Raw genomic sequence first — 19,511 nt, forward strand, 5'->3', positions numbered from 1 at the left:
CTTTATGCCCGTCCATCTCCGCTCCCACCGGGTCTCATTTCGTGTCATCAAGCAACAAAGAGAAAGGTACAGAGCTCGTTGAGAGAAGCAGTGATGCTCCGAAGCCTAATCGCAGCTTCACTCGACACCTCACTCTCCTTCTCGAGCCGTTTCGGCATCAAGCTGAGAGAGCGAGAGCGAGCACATCACACGCTCGTCAAAAGGCGAGCCCTCAGCGCTCACACGCAGTGACAGAAAACAGCACATGTGCGTGCCCGCTTCATGTTACGGATGAACTCTGCCTTTTCCTTCTATATATTTCTGTAATCTGAATATGAGCGGGTGTGAGTGTTCGGATAAATTAAAATTAAAGAGTCTCATTCCCCGCAGATGATACAAGCACTTTTGACCGATCAATATTAAGATGCATCATCTCTCCAAGTTTCATTAAAATTCAACAAGTGGTGCAGCAGCCTTTTTTTTGACCTTTCATTACAGCTCCTCCATCAAGCCAATCAGTGTAGTAAGTATGGAGATGAATGTCTGTTTCACGTAATTTAATTTACAAATTACGAGCTTTTCAAAAAATGAGAAATTTTAACCCTTAATCACACTGACATGATCAGGACAGTTTACAGGTTTTTGTGAACGCTGAGTTAAAGGGTCGGTTCACCAAAATGCCAAAAAAAAAAGTACGGTTTTGAGACGACCTCTGCGTTTTCTACTGACACCCAGATACTGTGGAGGTGACATCTGTGGCGCTCATAGGACTGAAACATTACATTTTAAAACTGCAATCTCTATTTCCAGAAACACAGAAATTGGTGTCAGCAGTTTTCATTGGCACTACTTTCTACCAAAGAAGCAGCTCCACTGAAAGACACTTCAAATGCATTTTTTGGATAACATGAACACCACAGAGGACCTCCACTGTATCAGGGTGGAGGCTGAAATCACAATTTCTCAATTACCTGACAAACTCCCCCATTCCTCCCGCTCTCTGTGAGTTGCTTACAGGTTGTCTGTGCTGAAATACTACCTGGCCACAGATTTCCTGTGTGGTAATGTGATTAAACACAAATTCATTTAGGAGCAACTAAAGTAAAGACAGACTTTGACCCACAGACCTCCTCTGAGACCAGACCACAAGCTCACCCAGTTTAAGGCCCTCATCATGTCTGTTGATATTGTGCTTTGTGCTGCCTCATATTCCCAAACAAATTCTAATTTAATTAGCACAACTGATCTGACACACAGTAAGTCTGGCGCTTTTGGGCCCCCTGGAGTTCTGGTGTCCTGGGGCTGCTGTTAATCCATCCTTGTCTCGTATCCTTCCCAGAAACAGCACAATAACATCACAATAAGTCTTCTTTTGTAATGTGACTAAATCAACTGTTAATTTCTTCCACCATAGAAGAAGCTGGGCTTAATCATAAGTAGATGAACCATTCTATTTGTCACGTTCACCCTCCGATCCAGCCAGCGTATTTACTGGGTGACTCACCTGACTGTGTCTGGACTCGCCATATTTGCCGTTGAGGTTGGCCCTGTGGCAGTTCTTGTACCACCAGGCTCCTTTGTAAGACAAGGCACAGTTAGTGACAGCGATGTCATTGTCTCTGTCTTTTGTAGAGAAGGGCCGGCCCTGGTGGTAGCTCAGAGAGTCACCTGGGATCAGATACAGAAAGAGAGAGAGAGAGAGAGAGAGATGAAGAACCTGAAATAATCAGCGTATGCCGGGTGACGCTAGCATATGGCTGCAGTGAATAACGGCGTGATGAGGGCCCATAAACGACCAGGCAGTCAGGAGGGAGATGGAGAGACATGACAGGCAGGGACAGGAAAGAAGTCCTGCTGCAGGCTCTCTGAATTTATTTAGGCAGAGAGAATTATAATTATAAACATGAGGGGATGATGGGTAATTCTGGCATATGGTCATGTTGACAGACTGAGAGATGCATGGAGAGCGAGGACAGGAGTGGAAATGTGGAGGAGTGCTGAGGCGGGTTTCAGACATCAGGGAGAAGAAAAGACGGAGGGGAGAAGAGGCAGGAGGAAAAATGGCAGATGGCAGAGCACACGCTCATATTACAGGAGAAGAAGATTCATGTAGCAAAAAGCGCTCGATGTTCATGTCCTCGCTGACCATTTCTGTTCAGCATGAAGCTGCCGTCCACAGAGCCGAGTAAAATGCTAGATAATGAAGCATGTTCAATTCAAAAAGGTGGACATATTCACCATTAACTAGTTTCTTATTAGCACGCATATGAGTGGCATATTGGCTCTTGATTAGTCATACAGCATTTATTAATGCCTCATTCTGCATGAACATACTCTACAACTGTTAGGCCAAGGATATACTATATATTTAGTGCTTTATAGTGGTTAATAAAGAGCCTGTATGCTTATACTATAGTAATAAGCAACTAGTTAATGGTGAAAAGGTGTACCTTTATATCGGGTTCAACCAAAAATATATTCCTCATGCATTCGGCCACATACCAGCGGTGCCATTGTACTCTCCTATCCTGAGCTTGTAGAGGTTTCTGGCATCTCCAATGGAGAATTTGTCGTAATTGGCGTAGACCGACTCCTGTCCGTCTTTCATGTCAATTCTCAGCTCGTAACGGCCCTGAGCGGCAATCCTCTGGATGTTGTCCAGACCTGTGGAGAAACAAAACTGTGTTGGCCACACTGCAGTGTGTGTTTGAGACAAACCAATCCTGACAGTTACTCCTGCTGTTTGAAAACATCTTTTATCTTCCAAGCACGCCAGCTCTCACCCGTTTCATAACCAATGAAAGATCTGGTTTGTAATACTGTTGTAAGAGCTTCAAACCCAGATATAGAAGTCATCCTGCTCACTCTGATATGGGAGTAATTGCACTTGTACTGATAATGGACGTCATTACACTCATATGATGATTGGATTTCTATGGAGTCTCGATGCAATCCAGTAACAATGGAAAAAAAAAAGCCAAAGCAGAGCAGGTGCAGATTTAAAGGACCATGTGTAAGATTTAGAGGAATGTATTAGCAGAATAAGGCCGAAATGGAATCTAATGTTCATAAGTATGCTTTCAGTAGTGAATTATCACCATTACTATTTTCGCTACAAGGACAAAGAACTGAATATGTGTTGATTTTTATGACTTAGGGACATTCTACCACCCATACATTTTCCTCATCTGTGAGATACAGTTTGTTCCCACCAGCAGCTTTGTAGGTTTAAGGTATGAGAACAAAAGAGTGAAGAACAAAAGCTCTTTGTCGGCCGGTCATATGGAAGCGGATGACTGACGCCGTCGAGAGCGGCGGACACTGTCGCCACCGGCCCTCCTGCAAATGCCACCTGTCGCAACTTCCTGAGATAGGTGGCTTTGCTCTCTATCTCCCAGGCAGCAGATACGAGGCTCGTTTGAAACCAGGCAGGCGATAAGGCCCCACACCGACCTGCGAGATTGGAACTGCCTTCACTATCAGATTACAACAAGCAGAGAGTCCCCCTTCCCTGCTTAACCTCCGACAGAGGCATCACATGCACACTTTTTCGAACCTGGGGAAATTTCTAAAAAAAAAAAAAAGAAAAGAAAAGAAAAGAAAAAATCCTCAAGCCTTCGCTGATAAGGAGCAGGAAGTAGAAATCCGTGAGAGCACGGAAACTAAGTCTGCTGTAATACATCAATGGAAAGCAGATACAATCTATGTTACAACCCAAAGGCACTTAGGTTGACAGGGGAAAAGCAATTGTTGTAATAAAATTGTATTTAACAGTCAGTCATCTCTAATATCCATTGTATAATATCACTGTGTTATCAGCAATTAATCTTACACCCATAATTTTCTTTTACACTTTTTTCCTCCAACAGTTTTATGGGATCAGACTGCTCTATTCCAAACTGTAGCGATTAAAAATGCATTTTGACACACTATTGCACTCTTGCCTTATTATACTACCAATATTACCATCTCGTCACATTTTATTACCAGGCTTTCTCTCACACTTACACAGAAACAAGGGGGGGAAATAAAAAAAAAGAGAGAGAATGGGATAATGATCGCACACAGACACCCTGGTTTCTCTCTGTTAGTACATCATCAAACTGACACTGTGCTAGCATCAAAACTGGCTGAGGTCAGTGAGTAGGGGGAATAGATTGCTCCAGAGAAGCAATAAAAATGGCCGTTTTCAAACTGTAACATAATAATGAAAGCTTAATTTCCATATTCTTTACTGCTGGCCAGTTAAGTGCCTCTTCTTTTCACTGTGAGTGGATTTAATATCGATGTCTATGGTTCCATAGTGTTCAATATATTGCTGTTCTGTGTGTAGAGGCGATGATTAGCTAAATGTTCGCTATGATGACTCTCCAAGGCTATGATAGGAACCTAATCGCTAGACAGAAGAGTGAAGGTCAATTGGTTTGAAACTGCAGTGACCATCTGTATGATGATACCATTAACATAAAAATTCTGTAAGGACGAAACGTTTTGAGGGCACTACTTACTCTGTAAATGGTTAAAATGCACAGAAAAAATAACACAACGAGAATTTCCACCTCGCAGTTACACACCCCTGCCAACCAGTCAAGTTGCAGTTTATATCCACGTCTGTCCAGGCTCATTTAATATATGTAGTGAAGACATTAAATTTATTAGAAGATAAGAAGAAGTGTATTTTTTGGTGAAATGGAGGTTTGTATGATTCCAATCAGAAACCTGCTGTTTTCACTTAGAGAGTATTTTTCCAGAGGAGCACAGAGGACTGCTAGAGAGCTTCATCACATGGTGCAACAACAATCACCTGTAGATCAATATCAGCAGAACCCATGAGCTTGTGGTGAACTACAATGGACTAAATGGATGGATGGATGTTGCTGCAAAGAAGCTACAAACGGTAAAGCGCGGACGCTTCACACACATCTTCATCCCGGCAGCAGAGGAGATCTATACAATCAGCAGAGTTTCAAGGTGGACGCCCAGTTCAGTATCAGACCAAATATGAAATCACCCGTTCTGTTCCTGAGTCACGGTGTTGAATAACGGCCAGAAAAGTGTATTTGCAGAACATTATGATGCCACAGTGAAGTTGACTTTAATGTCATCACTTCATCATTTTATCCTATGAGACATTTATGTGAAATGTTGTCATAATTAGCACGTTATGTCCCTGTCATGTTAATTCACTTTTGTGACGTCACAGCGACCTGTGACCACCAAAATCTAATGAGTTCATCCTTGAGTCCGAGTGGACATTTGGGCCAAATTTGAAGAAATTTCTTCAAGGCGTTCCTGAGTGGTCGCGTAAGAATGGGACGTACATACAGCATTAAAAACAGCAGAGGTTTGGAGCAAAAATCTATTCATTTCAATGGAATCACCTGATCAGTAGGTTCACTCATGGAGGATCAGCAAATCCAGGCTGTGCTTTATGCATTGTTCCACTTTGGTTAACTCTGACATGCCAGTTTTCACGGTTTATCACATTACAAAAGAACCAGGTATTGTAGTTATTGCAGTTGGGCCACTCATTTGGCTTCTTATCAACACAGTCAGCTGTTTCAGGGTCCTGGTATTCCTCATGCTGGCTCACTGTCACAATGTCATGACTAACTGGGGCACTTGAATAGAACAGAACCATCATTAATGTTATTAGCAACACCTGTGCTTTCCCTACTTTGTGTAAAAAGCCTGTAGTCCCCCATTCAAAACCGCTAGATCAACGGAGAAGGCAGTGTCATACGGCAGGCTTGATATTTTGTGCCGGCTACTGTGCTCCCTGCTGGCATGTTATCTGTAATCTGGCATCACCGGGAGAAGCTTTCACCAGAGCAAAGAGCAGCTCTTGATGCCTCACACCCCGAGGTTACATTAAGCTGCTTTTATGCACTGAGAGGACAGACTACAGTACAGGATAGAAGAAAGACGAGGGGGAGAGAGCATCCGAGGAAGCACTACAAAAGTAAAGCAAGACCCAGGAGATGGAGGCGCCCTGGACTGGTGTACATCTGGAAGTGGTGAGAGGGCAAATTATTGCTGATTCAGCTCAAGTGGAAACGGGTCAGATGAAATGTTGCACTCACTGAACCAGATATGCTTTGGCGTCTTTGGCTGATATTGTATGGATAGAGCTGTAATAGATGTGCCAGATAAGAGTCAGGATGCTGCTATATGATGCCTTCAGGCCTCTGTCAGAAACAGCTAAAACACTCCTGTCACTTTACAGCTCGCTATCTATACTTCATGCTGTGTGGAGGGCAAATAGGATGGATTTCTCTCCCGTGTTGTGTGTGCAGTGTCATCTTACAGAGATATATATGTCCTGTGCGGTTCGGTGAGTACTTTCCTCCACTGGTGTTGAAATACAAAAACCGATAAATTGTTAATTTATACCAGCAGACGGCAATCCAACTTTTTCTGTTGTGATTAGATGTTAAGCGCTGCCTTTGAACACCCTCCCGGTGTTTCTGCACAAAAGTAACAGGAGCAGCTGAGATTATCATTCAATTCAATTCGAAAACACCACGAACCACAGCTTTAAAAATAACCAGAGAAGCAACAGATCAGATAGTCTCAACAAGAATTGCAGGCTTTTATACCACATTCCATTATAGTGTCAGCTCCTGTTTATGAGGGTTTTGATCTACAATCGCTTTATGCTTTCACCTATTACGGTGTGCTTAGTCACTAATGGACTAGAGCATGCCACAGCTATCTTGCATTATGATCCAATATGTGTCAGCTGCAAAGTAACAGCCCTCCCTCTGTTATAATGTGGCAATAATGCTGTGCCATAAAATTTCAGTTGTTACTTAATTACTCGAATCAAAAAGTTCAAAAACATCCTTCTCAAGGTCCTGATTCACTTAATGAAATATTCATGTAATATTTTCTTTTAATCATCTGCAGCAAAACAATAACAGAAAAACTGGCCCATGAAGGAACATGATTCATTTGCACATTTTCTAATGAATATAATTATTGCTTCATAATGAGATTTTTTTTATTTTTGGGAGGAGCGGGAGGAGAAAAAATACTTAGCAGTCCATCAGAAGAGTAAGGATGTTTTGTCTTTGAATCAGAGCGATGCTAAAAACAATTACAGAGTCATTTCAGGGAGAGATGATCTTTCAGAGAATGCAGTAATGAATCGGAGCGACTTTCTGAAGTCAAGTGCTGAAAGATGAGATGAGCAGAAAAAAAAAATTTCATACGGAGTGAAAAATATTACAAGAAAAGCGGCGCTGCCTGCACAGGACATTGGAAACATGGCTCCCCTCCATAAAATAGGTGTATCAATTGAAACCTAGTGAAAGCTATGACCCTTTATTGATTCTACCTATTGAATCCACCTGAGACATGGAGACACGTGTTGATGAAGAGGATAATACAGCCTTCAGAAAACACAACACATGGAACACTGATTGAATAAAAGTTGTGCCAGGTTAATATCAGCCCATAAAATGCAGCTGAAACATGGGCAGGGTGGCATGAAGTTGAAATGAGGTAAAACTGACCTAAGCTGTGAATTTTCTAATGCAACCACAAGTCAATCAGTATCATTTTCAGTTTAGCGACAGCAAACATTTCAATGTAGACTGACTACACCCACCATTTGCTACTTTGATCTGATTGAGGGAGATGGTTCAGATTTTTTCTTATCCTGTATGTTTCAACTACAGAAGCTGCTGTTCTAGTGTGTAACAAAGAAAAAGTGGTGGACTTGGGTAAATCCTTGGATTTTTTTTTCTCTAGATTGTGCATCTCGGGGTCTTACCAAGCCAGAATTCATCCTCCAGGTTTCCAAAGCCGACCCGATAGTCACTCCATTTCCTGGAGAAGTCTGTCAGGCCGTTCTGACGCCGCTGGAATACCTAAACAACAAAATGTGAAGTTAGATGTTCAGACTAAAATCGCTGTGATGGTGTGTGTGAAAATACAGCTTTTGGCCCCTTTCTTAAATCGACACAGTTTCGTACATTTGCACGTTCGACAAATGTGCTACAAAAAGAAGGTGTTGTCTTCACAGTGACTTACAATCCAGCCTCCTTCATCAGTGGTCATGTCACAGTACACCTGCACACCCTGGCTGGGGTCTCTGTTGATGTAAATGGTGTAGACGCCGCTCAGAGTCTCTCCATTCAGCAGGTGTTGGGCACAATTCTGAGGTGTTGCAAACAGACGACTCCCTGGAGAGAAGCGGAGGAGGCATGAGGAGGAAGTTGCTTATTTTTGTCCATCTTTTGACTCAAATTACATGGCATGTGGTAACATTTACGATTTTTCTGCAGCAATTGATATTTTAAAATCAACAATGGATTAAATGCCTTTGTGTAATGAGTCGCAGTGATGAACCCACAGAGAGGTCAGCTCTACAGAGAGTTTTAGCCTCTCTCTTGCTTTGCTTTCATGCCCGACAACTTTGCTGTTTTGGTTCATTGTCACTGTGTTTAGAAGGCTTGTTTTCAGTCACAGCCAGCAGCTGTTTTAAGTGAAACAATTTGGTAAACTGACTGTATGCTACCTGCCCTGCACCAAGCTGACAGACCAAAGTTAGCTGGTGAACAACGTGGAGCATTTAAGGCTTAATGAGCAGATTTTTCTTTCAAGGGTAGGTGGAGACCAAAACAGAGCTAAACATACAGTGGATATTGACATTTATCAGCTGGCTGGAAACACAAATCCAAATGAATGCTAATGTTGCCCTATGTCTGTTGGATATTGTTGCTATATCAGCTTTATAAGGTGAAAATATTCCAATGGTGTTTTTACAGCTTGTCTGCTGCCCCCAAGTGGCCAGAAATATCATTTAAATTAAGGTAAAAATGACATGTTTAAGTTTATTTACTTTATTGATTCTCTGCATTTAACCCATCACTGGGGAAACACACACACATGCAAACATGCACCATGCAGTGAAACACACACAGGAACAGTGGGCTGCAATCAAGCGCCTGGGGAGCATGTTGGGGGGGTTAAATGCCTTGCTCAAGGACACATCAACCAGCTAATGGAGGGGGGGGAGTACTCCACCACACCCACATTTTTCTGCCGGTCCGGTGGGGGAATCGAACCGGCGATCTTCCGACCACAAGCCACTTCTCCAACCTCTAGGCCACGGCTGCCCCTTTTTCATTTTTACTTTATTTTTTAATTTTTTTATTTACTTAACAACATTGTTTGAGTGACATATCCGGCATCCGATTACACAAATTAAAGATTACAGCATGCTGGTTAGCTGTAGGATTGCAGACAGCTACCCTGCTGGTGCAGTTGAATGGGAAGTCTCCTCCACTACGGTACAGGGAGGGGAGATAAAAATTGTGCCTGACTGTGGGGACCCATTATAGTGCACCTTTGGTTATGGTGACTGTAATGTGAAATGCAGTGCTAAAGGGAAAAAAAAACTAAGCAAAAAAAAATCTGTGGGGCCAAGAAAACTCGCCCTGTTAGAATCGCTTGCAAAGCTTAAATCAGAGAGCAAATGTGTGTGTGTGTGTGTGTGTGTGTGTGTGTGTGTGTGTGAACTGTACCTGTAGTGAAGGTAGTGGAGACTACAGCGCTGGTGTCAAGTCCTCTTGCAGCCTGGAGCTTGACAGTGTACTCTGTGGTCTCAGCCAGTCCCTCCAGTCGGATCCACGTGTCCTCTGAGTCAAGGATCAGCTCCTAGTAGACAACCACACACACACACACAGACAACCAAATTCATTCAAATACAATTAAAAGATATTAGATAAAGAAATTGTCTTCTATAAAAGTAATCATTTAATCTGTATTCAGTATAAACCTCAGGGCGAAAATAAATTCTATTAGAATCCCAATAAGTCACTGATAAAACATTGAATTGGGCTTGTGAGTTTTACAAAGGCCTACAGCGCGGCAACAAAGAAACCTTTCAGCTATTTTCGTTCCGGAAACACACCACAGCTTGCTTTGTGTTCCAGTAGCAGAATATTCTCAATCTGGCAATGCAAATATGTGTGGTTTATTTAGAATGAATGAAATAAAGATATTAGGTCAATTTCAACACTGTATTCGGCAAGTATAAATTGGCTGTGATGCAATTTAGATTAGCCAGTTAAGCAGGAAAAGAACAGTTAATTTGGATTTCTTTCCACATCAATCTGTTATTGGAAAGCATAAAGACGAACTTGTGACGTTGTAACTGATGTTCTTTTTATGTTCTTTTCTACAATAGTGGTGTCTTGTAATCCTGTGTGGGATGGGCGAGACGCTCAGCATGGCACAGAAATAAAAACAAACTAAGCAGTAACAGTTACTCTTCCACTGACTTCAGGACGACTTTGGCTGCCTGTGTTTTCACATGTGAAAAGTGACATTGAAAAGAGAAAATGGAAAAATAGGAGCTGAGAAAAACAAGAAAAGCGAAGGGCGGTGGCTGCGAGGAGAAGGGGGGCAAGTAGTCAGACACGGAGATAAAAGACTTATCGGACAGCAAACTGAGAAGCTGCGAAGCAATCAAGAAACAAACATTTCTATTTTTGGTGAAGAAGTCATGATGGTACAGTACCGTTACTTCCCTTTGTTTCTGACAAATCCTCTTTCACTGAGCTCGTCTGAAGGAACCGAGACGTTGAGAGAGTACGTTCTATGACATCAGCTTCGCAGATGAGAAACGATCTGGGCTCAGTTGATGAACAGAAATGTGAACTTGTCTATGCATGTGTGTCTGTGTGAGTCTGTGTCTTACAGTTTGCCCTGGATACACATTAAATATGAACAAGTAAAAATGAAATATTCAACCAGTTTGGAAAAAAAAAAAAAAACCACGAATTTCCAGGCAATGTGTCCGTGTGAATTATGCAGGAAAGCAGCTGGTAAATGGTGTCTCTGTCTCTGAGGATCTGACATTTTCCCACCAGGTTTTCAGGGTCAAGATAAGATTTTTATTGCAAGTGATAAAAGCCCCGTCTTATCAAGGATAATAAATACCTTCATACACTCGCTATTGATCGTGTGGTTCAGTGGTCGAATGTATGCGGATTTACCGTTGTCTGTGTGTGTGTGTGTGTGTGTGTGTGTGTGTGTGTGTGTGTGTGTGTGTGTGTGTGTGAGTGTGTAAGTTCTTTGTCACTCCAGGCACGATCGTGATCAGTGATACATTCATTTACAAACTGTTAAGTAAATGTTAATCAGATAAGAAATGAATCTCACTGCAACATTGTGTAAATTATAAAAGTCCATTATCTCTGTAAGAACGGGAGCGGACTGAACAGCTGTAAGTCTCATCAATATGTGGTTTGATTACAGCCGAGGTAAGGCTGCCGCATGTTCCCAGTCAAGCCAGACCTCAAGTGGAGGGAACGGGAGGAAAATCTCACAAGGACCACTTCAATCTCCTGCTGCAGCGATAGCTTTTTGCTCCGAGCGTGAGTGGTATGACGCATTTGTTGTTGGATGATATGAATTTAAAATGATGCACTTGTTGAGGCGGCTCACCGCGATGAACAAGGATTTGAATAAAACCTAAAAGAACACGATCAAAGGTGGTGAGAGGAATAAAAAAATGAAAGGGATTTTCAAATCTTCCTGCTGGGTTTGCAAGATCTTCCAGCTTTTTAACCTTTCTGTCAAAGACAATTGCTGTTGTATGCATCAATTTATTAGGAAATTACTGTATGTATTTAACAAAGAACCTGTAAGTAGGGAACTAAAATCTCAATCAGTCATCAGTTTTGCAGTCCAAAATATTAAAAATATATATATATATCATAAAAAGAAGAAATAAGTATCTTATAATAATATGAAAGATGTTTCTTTTCCTCTCAGGCCCTGCAGGAGAGTGTCAGTGTTCAGTAAACAAACATGGGCTGGAAACCCAGCTTACAAGCTGTGGGACAACAGTGTTTTATTTACAGTGCTACTGAGGAATGAGCACAACACGAACATCTAAAGAGGCTGACATTACATGTGCAGCAAGCTTTTCAAGCTGTTTAATGTGCAGCAGCTGAGCAGCTAATTAGCTAACAAGCCTGCAAAGTGACGTCAGCAGTGCACATTTACCCGGTGGATGTTTGTGTGGTCACTCAGTCAGCCATCCAGAGCACAACTCAAGACGTGTTCTTGTTTGTAAGACAGAGATTCGAGCTCAAGTTTATTTCTAAGTTAGATAAGAGGGAGACTTTAGCAGGAAAGCTAATGTGGGTGATTGTTAACGGTGTGTGTTGTGTCTTGTGTGTAGCAGGCTGCTGTGTTGTCAGTCTGACAATCTATGATAGAACAGTAAAGACCAATGTGATTGGCTGTATGAAAACAAACTCTATCAGCAGTATTCTGATTAAAATAGGGAGCACCATAATGAAACCGCACAGTATTAAATATGAATTCCTGCCTTTTGGGTACTGATTTGTATGCTGTATGTTTATGTATTAGGCAGATATGTGCGCTGTTGGAGAAAAAAAGCTTTAATTTCAGCTTGACTTAACGTGCAAATTTATGCAGAGTCTTGGAAATGGCATACAAAATGTTAATTTATTATTACGCATATGTAAAAGCCATAATACTTGTGGAAAACAATGCTGCTTCAGAGACAAACCATTGTTTTGGAGCAAGGATGGAGAGGCACAACATGGGTATCAAGAAGGATTCCAAGAATAATGTTAAATAATAATAAAAATCTGCACTGGAAACAAGTGAAATAATAAAAAAAAGAGGATAATGTGAACTGTTAGTGTTGCATTCTTTGTGCATTAGTGACACCCGATGGTCAACCACACAGCAGTACCACACATTCATTGTGTGTGTGTGTGTGTGGGTGTGTGTGCCCGGTGAGAGAGAGAGAGGATCATTATTTCATCAGTATGGATGTGTGTGTTTTGACTGTTTATGAGATCAGGCCTCTGCGGTCTGCGTTTGAAGGGGACAGCCTGTGTGCGTATGGTTGCATGTGTGCGTGTTTGTGTGTAAGGCACCTAATTGCCAATAAAAGGGAGTCTTTTGCAGAGCATCTTGGGGAATGGTTCTAGTCAATTCGTTAACAGGCGTGGTGCGTTCCACACAGCTCCGACTAATGTGCTTTATTACCATTACTCGGCCACATCAAAAAGTTTAATCAAAATAAACAATGTCTCTACTGAGACACATTAAAGTAATATCTCTATTAGACAGGCAATTTCACTGCGTGCTTCCCTTGTGTGCGTGTATCAGTCTGCGAGTGTCTGCGTGTGTGTCCCCAAATGCTTGCACCGCCACAGCGAGGGATTACATGATTGAAAGATAAAATTTGAAATTTGAAGTGCTTGTCATAAAATCGTGTTGATTAAATTGGGAACATTCACTACTTTCTACATCCAAGAAGGAGTTTCGATATGTTCTACAATATCTGCAGAATTAAGTTTCTATTTTCAGGTGTGTGGATTAACATCAACAGTGTGTGCGTATTTGTGTGCGCGTGTGAGAGGCAGAGCTGAGGCACGAGAGATCAGCTATGTGCGCTACATACTTTGCGGCTGCCGTCGGTTGACTTGTAGGTGAGCATGTAGTTGTCAATTTCTGCGACTGGCGGTTGCCAGGAGATGAGAGCGCTGCGGTGATTCACTTCACTGGCTGTCAGGTTCAGGGGCGCGTCCATGGCTGCCAGGAAGAGGGAAAAATATCAATTTTTACTCAAGTCAGTGCAAAACAAGGGACACTGGAGCATACTGACATATCATCTCAAAGGTGTCGATTTATCCCCCTGCTTTTGCAAAACAGGGTCATTTTCATTTTCACTCGTTGTGTTTCAGCTTTTTCACAGCTGGTGTGAGGTCATACCCGGGGTTGAAAGTAAGAAAATTGCTGAACAAAATTTCAGTTACCATCACCAGCTCAGCGAGTCACTGCACACATGAACATGTCATGTATAACAGCTTTACTTTAGCAACTCGTACAAAACCGCCTGGTGAATGTGGGGAGGGAAAGTATATTTCCTTTTATGTGATCTGGATTCCTTTGAACACTGCAAAAAACAAATCCCACATAATAACACTTACATTTCTGTTGACATGACAGAGACATACACTAAAGTGTTAAGTTACTGCTGAGGTAATTAGACAGAAAGTGTTTTGTTAATGTGTGGGGATTTTTTTTAGTGTATGCTGAAGGTTTCACAGTATGACGTCCCAAAGGTTGAATCTAAAGCTGACATCTATCAAGAATTGCAGAAATTCTGAAAGTGCAAAATCAGTAGTAGTCAAGTGAGTAATTTATGCTTCTGCATTGCTCACATTAGGTCAGATCAGTGAAAGCAGTGGTGTTGAACACAGGGCTTCACGGTTCTGACCTGTGGAAACAGGCCAAGTGCACTTTGTGCTGCTCTGCTGAGACTATCCTGGCTGTATAAAGGCGAAACACCTTCTGATGCTGAACAACATGCATTGGAATGTTTTCTTATCAAGGATAAAAGCTGAAAATATCACCAAGGACACATGCTCACACATTATTCTTATTCCAGCCACCTGGAAAACACTAACCAGTTTAACACATACATACTGTACACACACACATGCATCAACAATAATTTGGATGCATTATGGACAACACGTTTAGAAATTGTGTATGTTCACAAAATTTATAAGTTGTACTAATAATTTATGTTATTTCTACTTTTTGTTCAGTTTTTAAGGCCATTGTTGTATTTTATTGCTGGATTTATTGTCTTTCAAGTTATTTTATGAAAGAAATTATCCAAAAAAAAAAACTGCAGGCATCCTGCAGGCTTTTGATCATCTAATGGTTAATGAAGACAAGCTGTGGCTGACTCGCTAACAGGAGAGAAGAACCAGGCAATAATATCAGCAGCAGCAAAATAATCAGAGCTGCTGGGAGTAAAATTTGGGCCTTGATATAAATGAACAACCTGGAAGTTAGACCCAAATTGACCCAAATATAATGTGCAGGGTGGTAAATTTATCATTTGTTTGTCTGTATTTGATAGTGTTGCAGTATATATAGCAAAGGTTCCCTGTTGGAATCAAACCAGGAACACTGCGATCACATTACATACCTCTTAAAACATTTGACCTTCTGGACGTACATTAACTTCCCTGCCTTAATAGTGTATAGATAAACCTGTAAAAACTACACACAAATTAATGATTGCATTTGTCAAAAAAAAAAAAGGATAAATAAAAGTTGCAACAACTGATCTCTTTTTTAGCAAATGTTCCTCAGTCCAGACTAAATGGTGCATAGGTTGGGGACTATTTTCCACATTTGTGAATCAACAAACATTTGGTGCACTTGTGAGTACTTACAGCAGCAGCACAGTGTGTCAGGGATTTGACTCAAAATAAACTACAGTGCCCACATGAATTGTAATGAAAGAACATGTCATCCAGTGCAACACTGTGGCTCATTGAGGTGCTAATAGTTATTGGAAAACAGTGCAGGTCTATGACACAGAGGGTTGGTTGCACTAGGCTTTGGCTACACAGGCAATGCTTTTTGCTCATGGGATTTGTTGGTAATAAGCAAACAACTGGCAGACTTATCTTTTAATTCGTGATAAGCAATGACATGCTGGATAATTTGGTCCTCAATAAAGGATGAAACTGCATATCGTTTAGTGCTGTCAAAGGAAAAAAGAAACCTTTCTAAACATTACAATGGGAAGAAGGTTTATCATCTCTACTTTGTAAGCAATCAAAGAAAAAGATAAGAAATGAAAAGCAAATGTAGATCATAAATCATAAAAGTATAACAATTAAAGATTAACCACATTCTTGCACATATACTGTAAATGTATTCCATGAGGTGGGTAACATCTTCAAGTCAGTAATGCTAAATCCCCACAGGACTGAGTGAGACACTTTTCCATGTTTAGTCACACTGTATCACAGCCTCAAAAGCATTCAAGCCCTTGATCGGTGAGCCCACCCAAGTTTTACCGCACATTACATCACACCATCCAAGTATATTCTTGGTCCCTGTGCGGCTTTAAACAAGGACTGATTATAGTGCCTTTGTTGATACTTAAACCACATCACAAGGAGACTCACCTCAATTTCCCCACCTTACATCACCCTTTTTGAGTCAATATCTGATCTTCCAACATGGTAGCAGAAGCACTGACACGCTGTGACCTCATTTTACTGCGTGATAGAAAATAGATGACCTTCTAGTCGGAAAACTCAGTTTCCTGGTGTTACATCATGACTCTGGGGCACGTCCTCAGCCAGTCTCCCCAACAGCTCTCCGAGCAAGGGAGGCAAGGGCGCTGAAACAAATGAAGTGATGCGCTTTGTGTGCTGGGAAATCCAACGTCACCGCTGTGAATATGAGACAAAGATATCCACGACATGACTGTCTCTTTCCTGTGATTCCCCTTGTTTGACTCCAGCTGCCTTTTTCTTCCCTCTATAGTAAAACAATTCTATAAACAGCCTGAACTTTTAACTTCTCCTGAGGCTTAACTGCTCGCTAAACATCTAACCCCAAATCGAACCCAACTGTGCACACACAAAGAGAAGCCGCAACATCAACTCCACTCACTCGCCTCTCGTTTAAATCCTGGTGCGTGTGTGTGCATATGTGGAAAGATCAATGACAGCTCTGTAATTAACAGCATGAGCCCGTCTTGATAACCTCCTGAAAGATGCCGTCTCTCTGAGACAGTGATAGGCGGATTCACATTGTGCGACATGGGGACTGAGGGAGAGACGGAGAGGGAAAAAGGGGGAACAAAGAGTGTTTCAGCGCGAGAGGCTGAGCAGTGCAGTTTGAGATAAACACAGCACATTGCAGATTGTGCCAAAGTCCGCGGTGACGTGCCAATCTCCTCCTCTCCTGCACCTTCTTGTCTTTATTGACTTCTTCATCTCACTTCTGCTTTTCCTCCTCTGTCTGCTTTGGCCTATTCCCACATCAACCTGGGGTCTTCCTCTCCTTCACTCTCCTTCTTATCTCCATTTGAGCTTCTGTTTCTCTCTCATGCTTCCCATCCTTTGTCCACCAACTCCTTTCCTCCTTATCTGACAGGCTGCCATTCTAACTCAGTGTGCCAGAGAGTGATCAGAGTTTATCTTTTGTTCTTGTCCTCTCCTCGGCTTGGTGAACACTGCAGCTGCATCATGTGCGTGTGGGGGATAGATGAGAGAAGGAAGAGGCGGGGTGGGAGTTTTCAATTCATAGAAATGGAGGGCCTGCAACCACCCTCATTTTGCTGGTCTTCATTCTTTCATTCTCTTCATTTCTCCAATTAAATCCATCTCCTTGGCCTTTTTTTTTTCCTCCGCCTGTTTCTCTCTCTCTCTCCCTCCAATTAAACCTTTGCATGGAGTGTGTCCAGGCAGGTGAGCAGGTGCCGCCGAGATCCTGGCAGCTCTGAAGCTCTGTCTTCAGACGCGGAGGTTTGAACAATGGGATTGAGATGAATGGGTTTGGCTACATCTAATGTCTCATTAACACACGGTGTAAACAATGCAAGAGGAGAGAAATAAACACACACACAGAGAGAGGCAGATGGGAAGGGCAGCATGGGCAGCACTAATTTGTTGTAGGAAGACAAGAGGGAGGAAGTTATTCTTTTGGAGTGGATACCACATCTTTGTGCTGATTTGCAAGTGAATGACTGAGCCTGGATGATGTACAGGTAATTCTTTTGTTTTTATGAAGTCGAATCAAATTTAAAGTAACGCCTCTTGGATGGATCTCGCAGATGGAATTATGAAATGAAACAAACACCTGTTATCATAGCGAGAAAGTTAGAATTCATGTTGTTTAGTTTCATGATGGTGCCCCCTAGTTTTGCATTAATTCAACGGGATACCGAGCATTTGAACAACAACCCACGTTAGCTTTCCTGCTAAAGTCTCCCTCTTATCAAACATGAACACGCCTGTTGCGCTTTAAAAGTTAGTTTACTTTGTCTCTTGTTCCCTACGGTTTAACACTGGCGCTCTGGCTGCCTGCCAGCTGCTGTCAATCAAACCCCTCCAGCTGGGTGAGATGAAAAGGAGCATTTCTGATATTTCCCCGAAGACCGTTTTTGACGTTGACATTATTTGTGACTAGGCAAAGGGATGACTAAATCTGATTTCAGTTGAACTTTAAGAATACACAAGAGCCTTTAGAGCAAAAGGACAAACCGTCATTAATGCTGCTTACAAAGCTTCAAAGTGCATGTAAGGGCTTCCTCTTCAGACAGCACAGTTTGTTGTGGATCTGCTTCAGACAGCACAGTTTGTTGACATTTTCCTACAGAGTATGGCCCTAATTTCTATCTGGGGAGCTTTCAGATGACAAGACCTCTTCAACCACTTTCTAGCTGTGGTCCCGTTTCATTAAGTTATTAGACTGTAAGTTAGGCTCAAGAACAAAGGTCATGCCTCTTCATCATCCAATTTCCTGCGCCGACCCCATACACCTTCCTCTCAGGTCTTAGTTCTCGCATTTTTACACCCTTTCTCTGCTTCTTCTCCTCTTCTTTCTTATTGCAGGATCCACAGGGGGGGACAATGAAGCCATGATTTTCAATCCAGACATTGCCCCCACCCACTCGGTGGGTTACTCTTGTGAAACATTCCTGCCAACACCCACCGTCACTATCATTCAGCCCTCAGTAGCATAAAGTTGTTCTAAAAGTTGTTAAAGTTTATCCTAAACTTCTTTCTAAAGGTTAAATTCATTATTTGCTCCAAAGGTTACAGCCCATCCTAATTTCCTTTTTAAATAAATAAATAAACAAATCTACAGCACAGGCAGTTAAAGCAACACAAGTGGCATATAAAATATATTCAGCATCCTAGAATTAATATTTTGTAATTGCTGGAGTTCTAAACTTACCATAAAACAATTAACAGCACAGACTTTATGAGAACGCAAGTCCTTAAAAATACATTAAAGTGTCAAAGATTCCTCAATTGCCTGAAGAATGAAGATTACGTTTCTGTAATAGCAGCACTCACAGCACTTGGTGAACAACAATCAGCCAAAGCTCAGTGAAGCTGCCCGCAGCAAGGATCTCTGCTGCTTCAAAAACTTGCCAAGCACTTCTCGGCAAGTGGGTTCAGACACATCTGAGGGAAAAAAGTCCCGGTGCTGCAGCCTACAGGCTTATAGAGACACCCGTAGCAAAATCCCTTATTTTCTACCCCTATAGCTTAAATATCAGCCTTTGGGAAGCTGTCTTACTCTGTGTTGAACTCTTGAGGAATGGAGGCCAGACAACAAAACAACTCTCAGCTGTGGTTAAGAGGCTTGGGAATCAACAAAGAAACTCCACCCCCCCTGAAAAAAAAACCCAAACTGAATGGCTGAGGCCGTCTTTGCCACATTTTGATATGAGCCAGACTCATCCCCCTTTTCTGCTCTTCCCTCTATGCTGTGTTCAGCATGCACGTGGAGAAACCATCATTCTCTACCAGGAGTAAAATTCAAAACCTGACAGCAAGAACTTTCACTGACCCGTCACCTCTTGTATATAATACCTAGACCAGAAAAACAGGCAACAATTCCTTTCCAGATGTAATATTTAGAACCCACTACCAACCAAAAAAAAAGAAAAAGAAAAAAAAAAGCAAATAAAAAACATA

The 19,511-nt window shown here is 41.9% G+C and overlaps 1 protein-coding gene across 1 annotated transcript in view; it reads right to left on the minus strand.

Moving 5' to 3' along the window:
- tnr (tenascin R (restrictin, janusin)) overlaps positions 1-19,511 on the minus strand; it is a 66,822-nt gene that overhangs the window by 397 nt on the left and 46,914 nt on the right. The window contains exons 21-26 of the mRNA XM_041949635.1: positions 13,442-13,572; positions 9,513-9,645; positions 8,017-8,168; positions 7,757-7,853; positions 2,482-2,643; positions 1,484-1,647 (exon numbers count right to left, since the gene is read on the minus strand). Of these exons, the coding sequence (XP_041805569.1) occupies positions 1,484-1,647; positions 2,482-2,643; positions 7,757-7,853; positions 8,017-8,168; positions 9,513-9,645; positions 13,442-13,572 (839 nt within the window). The remainder of the gene's footprint in view (positions 1-1,483; positions 1,648-2,481; positions 2,644-7,756; positions 7,854-8,016; positions 8,169-9,512; positions 9,646-13,441; positions 13,573-19,511) is intronic.

Source organism: Chelmon rostratus, chromosome 12 (assembly GCF_017976325.1).
Source record: "Chelmon rostratus isolate fCheRos1 chromosome 12, fCheRos1.pri, whole genome shotgun sequence".
Classification (NCBI taxonomy): Eukaryota; Metazoa; Chordata; class Actinopteri; order Chaetodontiformes; family Chaetodontidae; genus Chelmon; species Chelmon rostratus.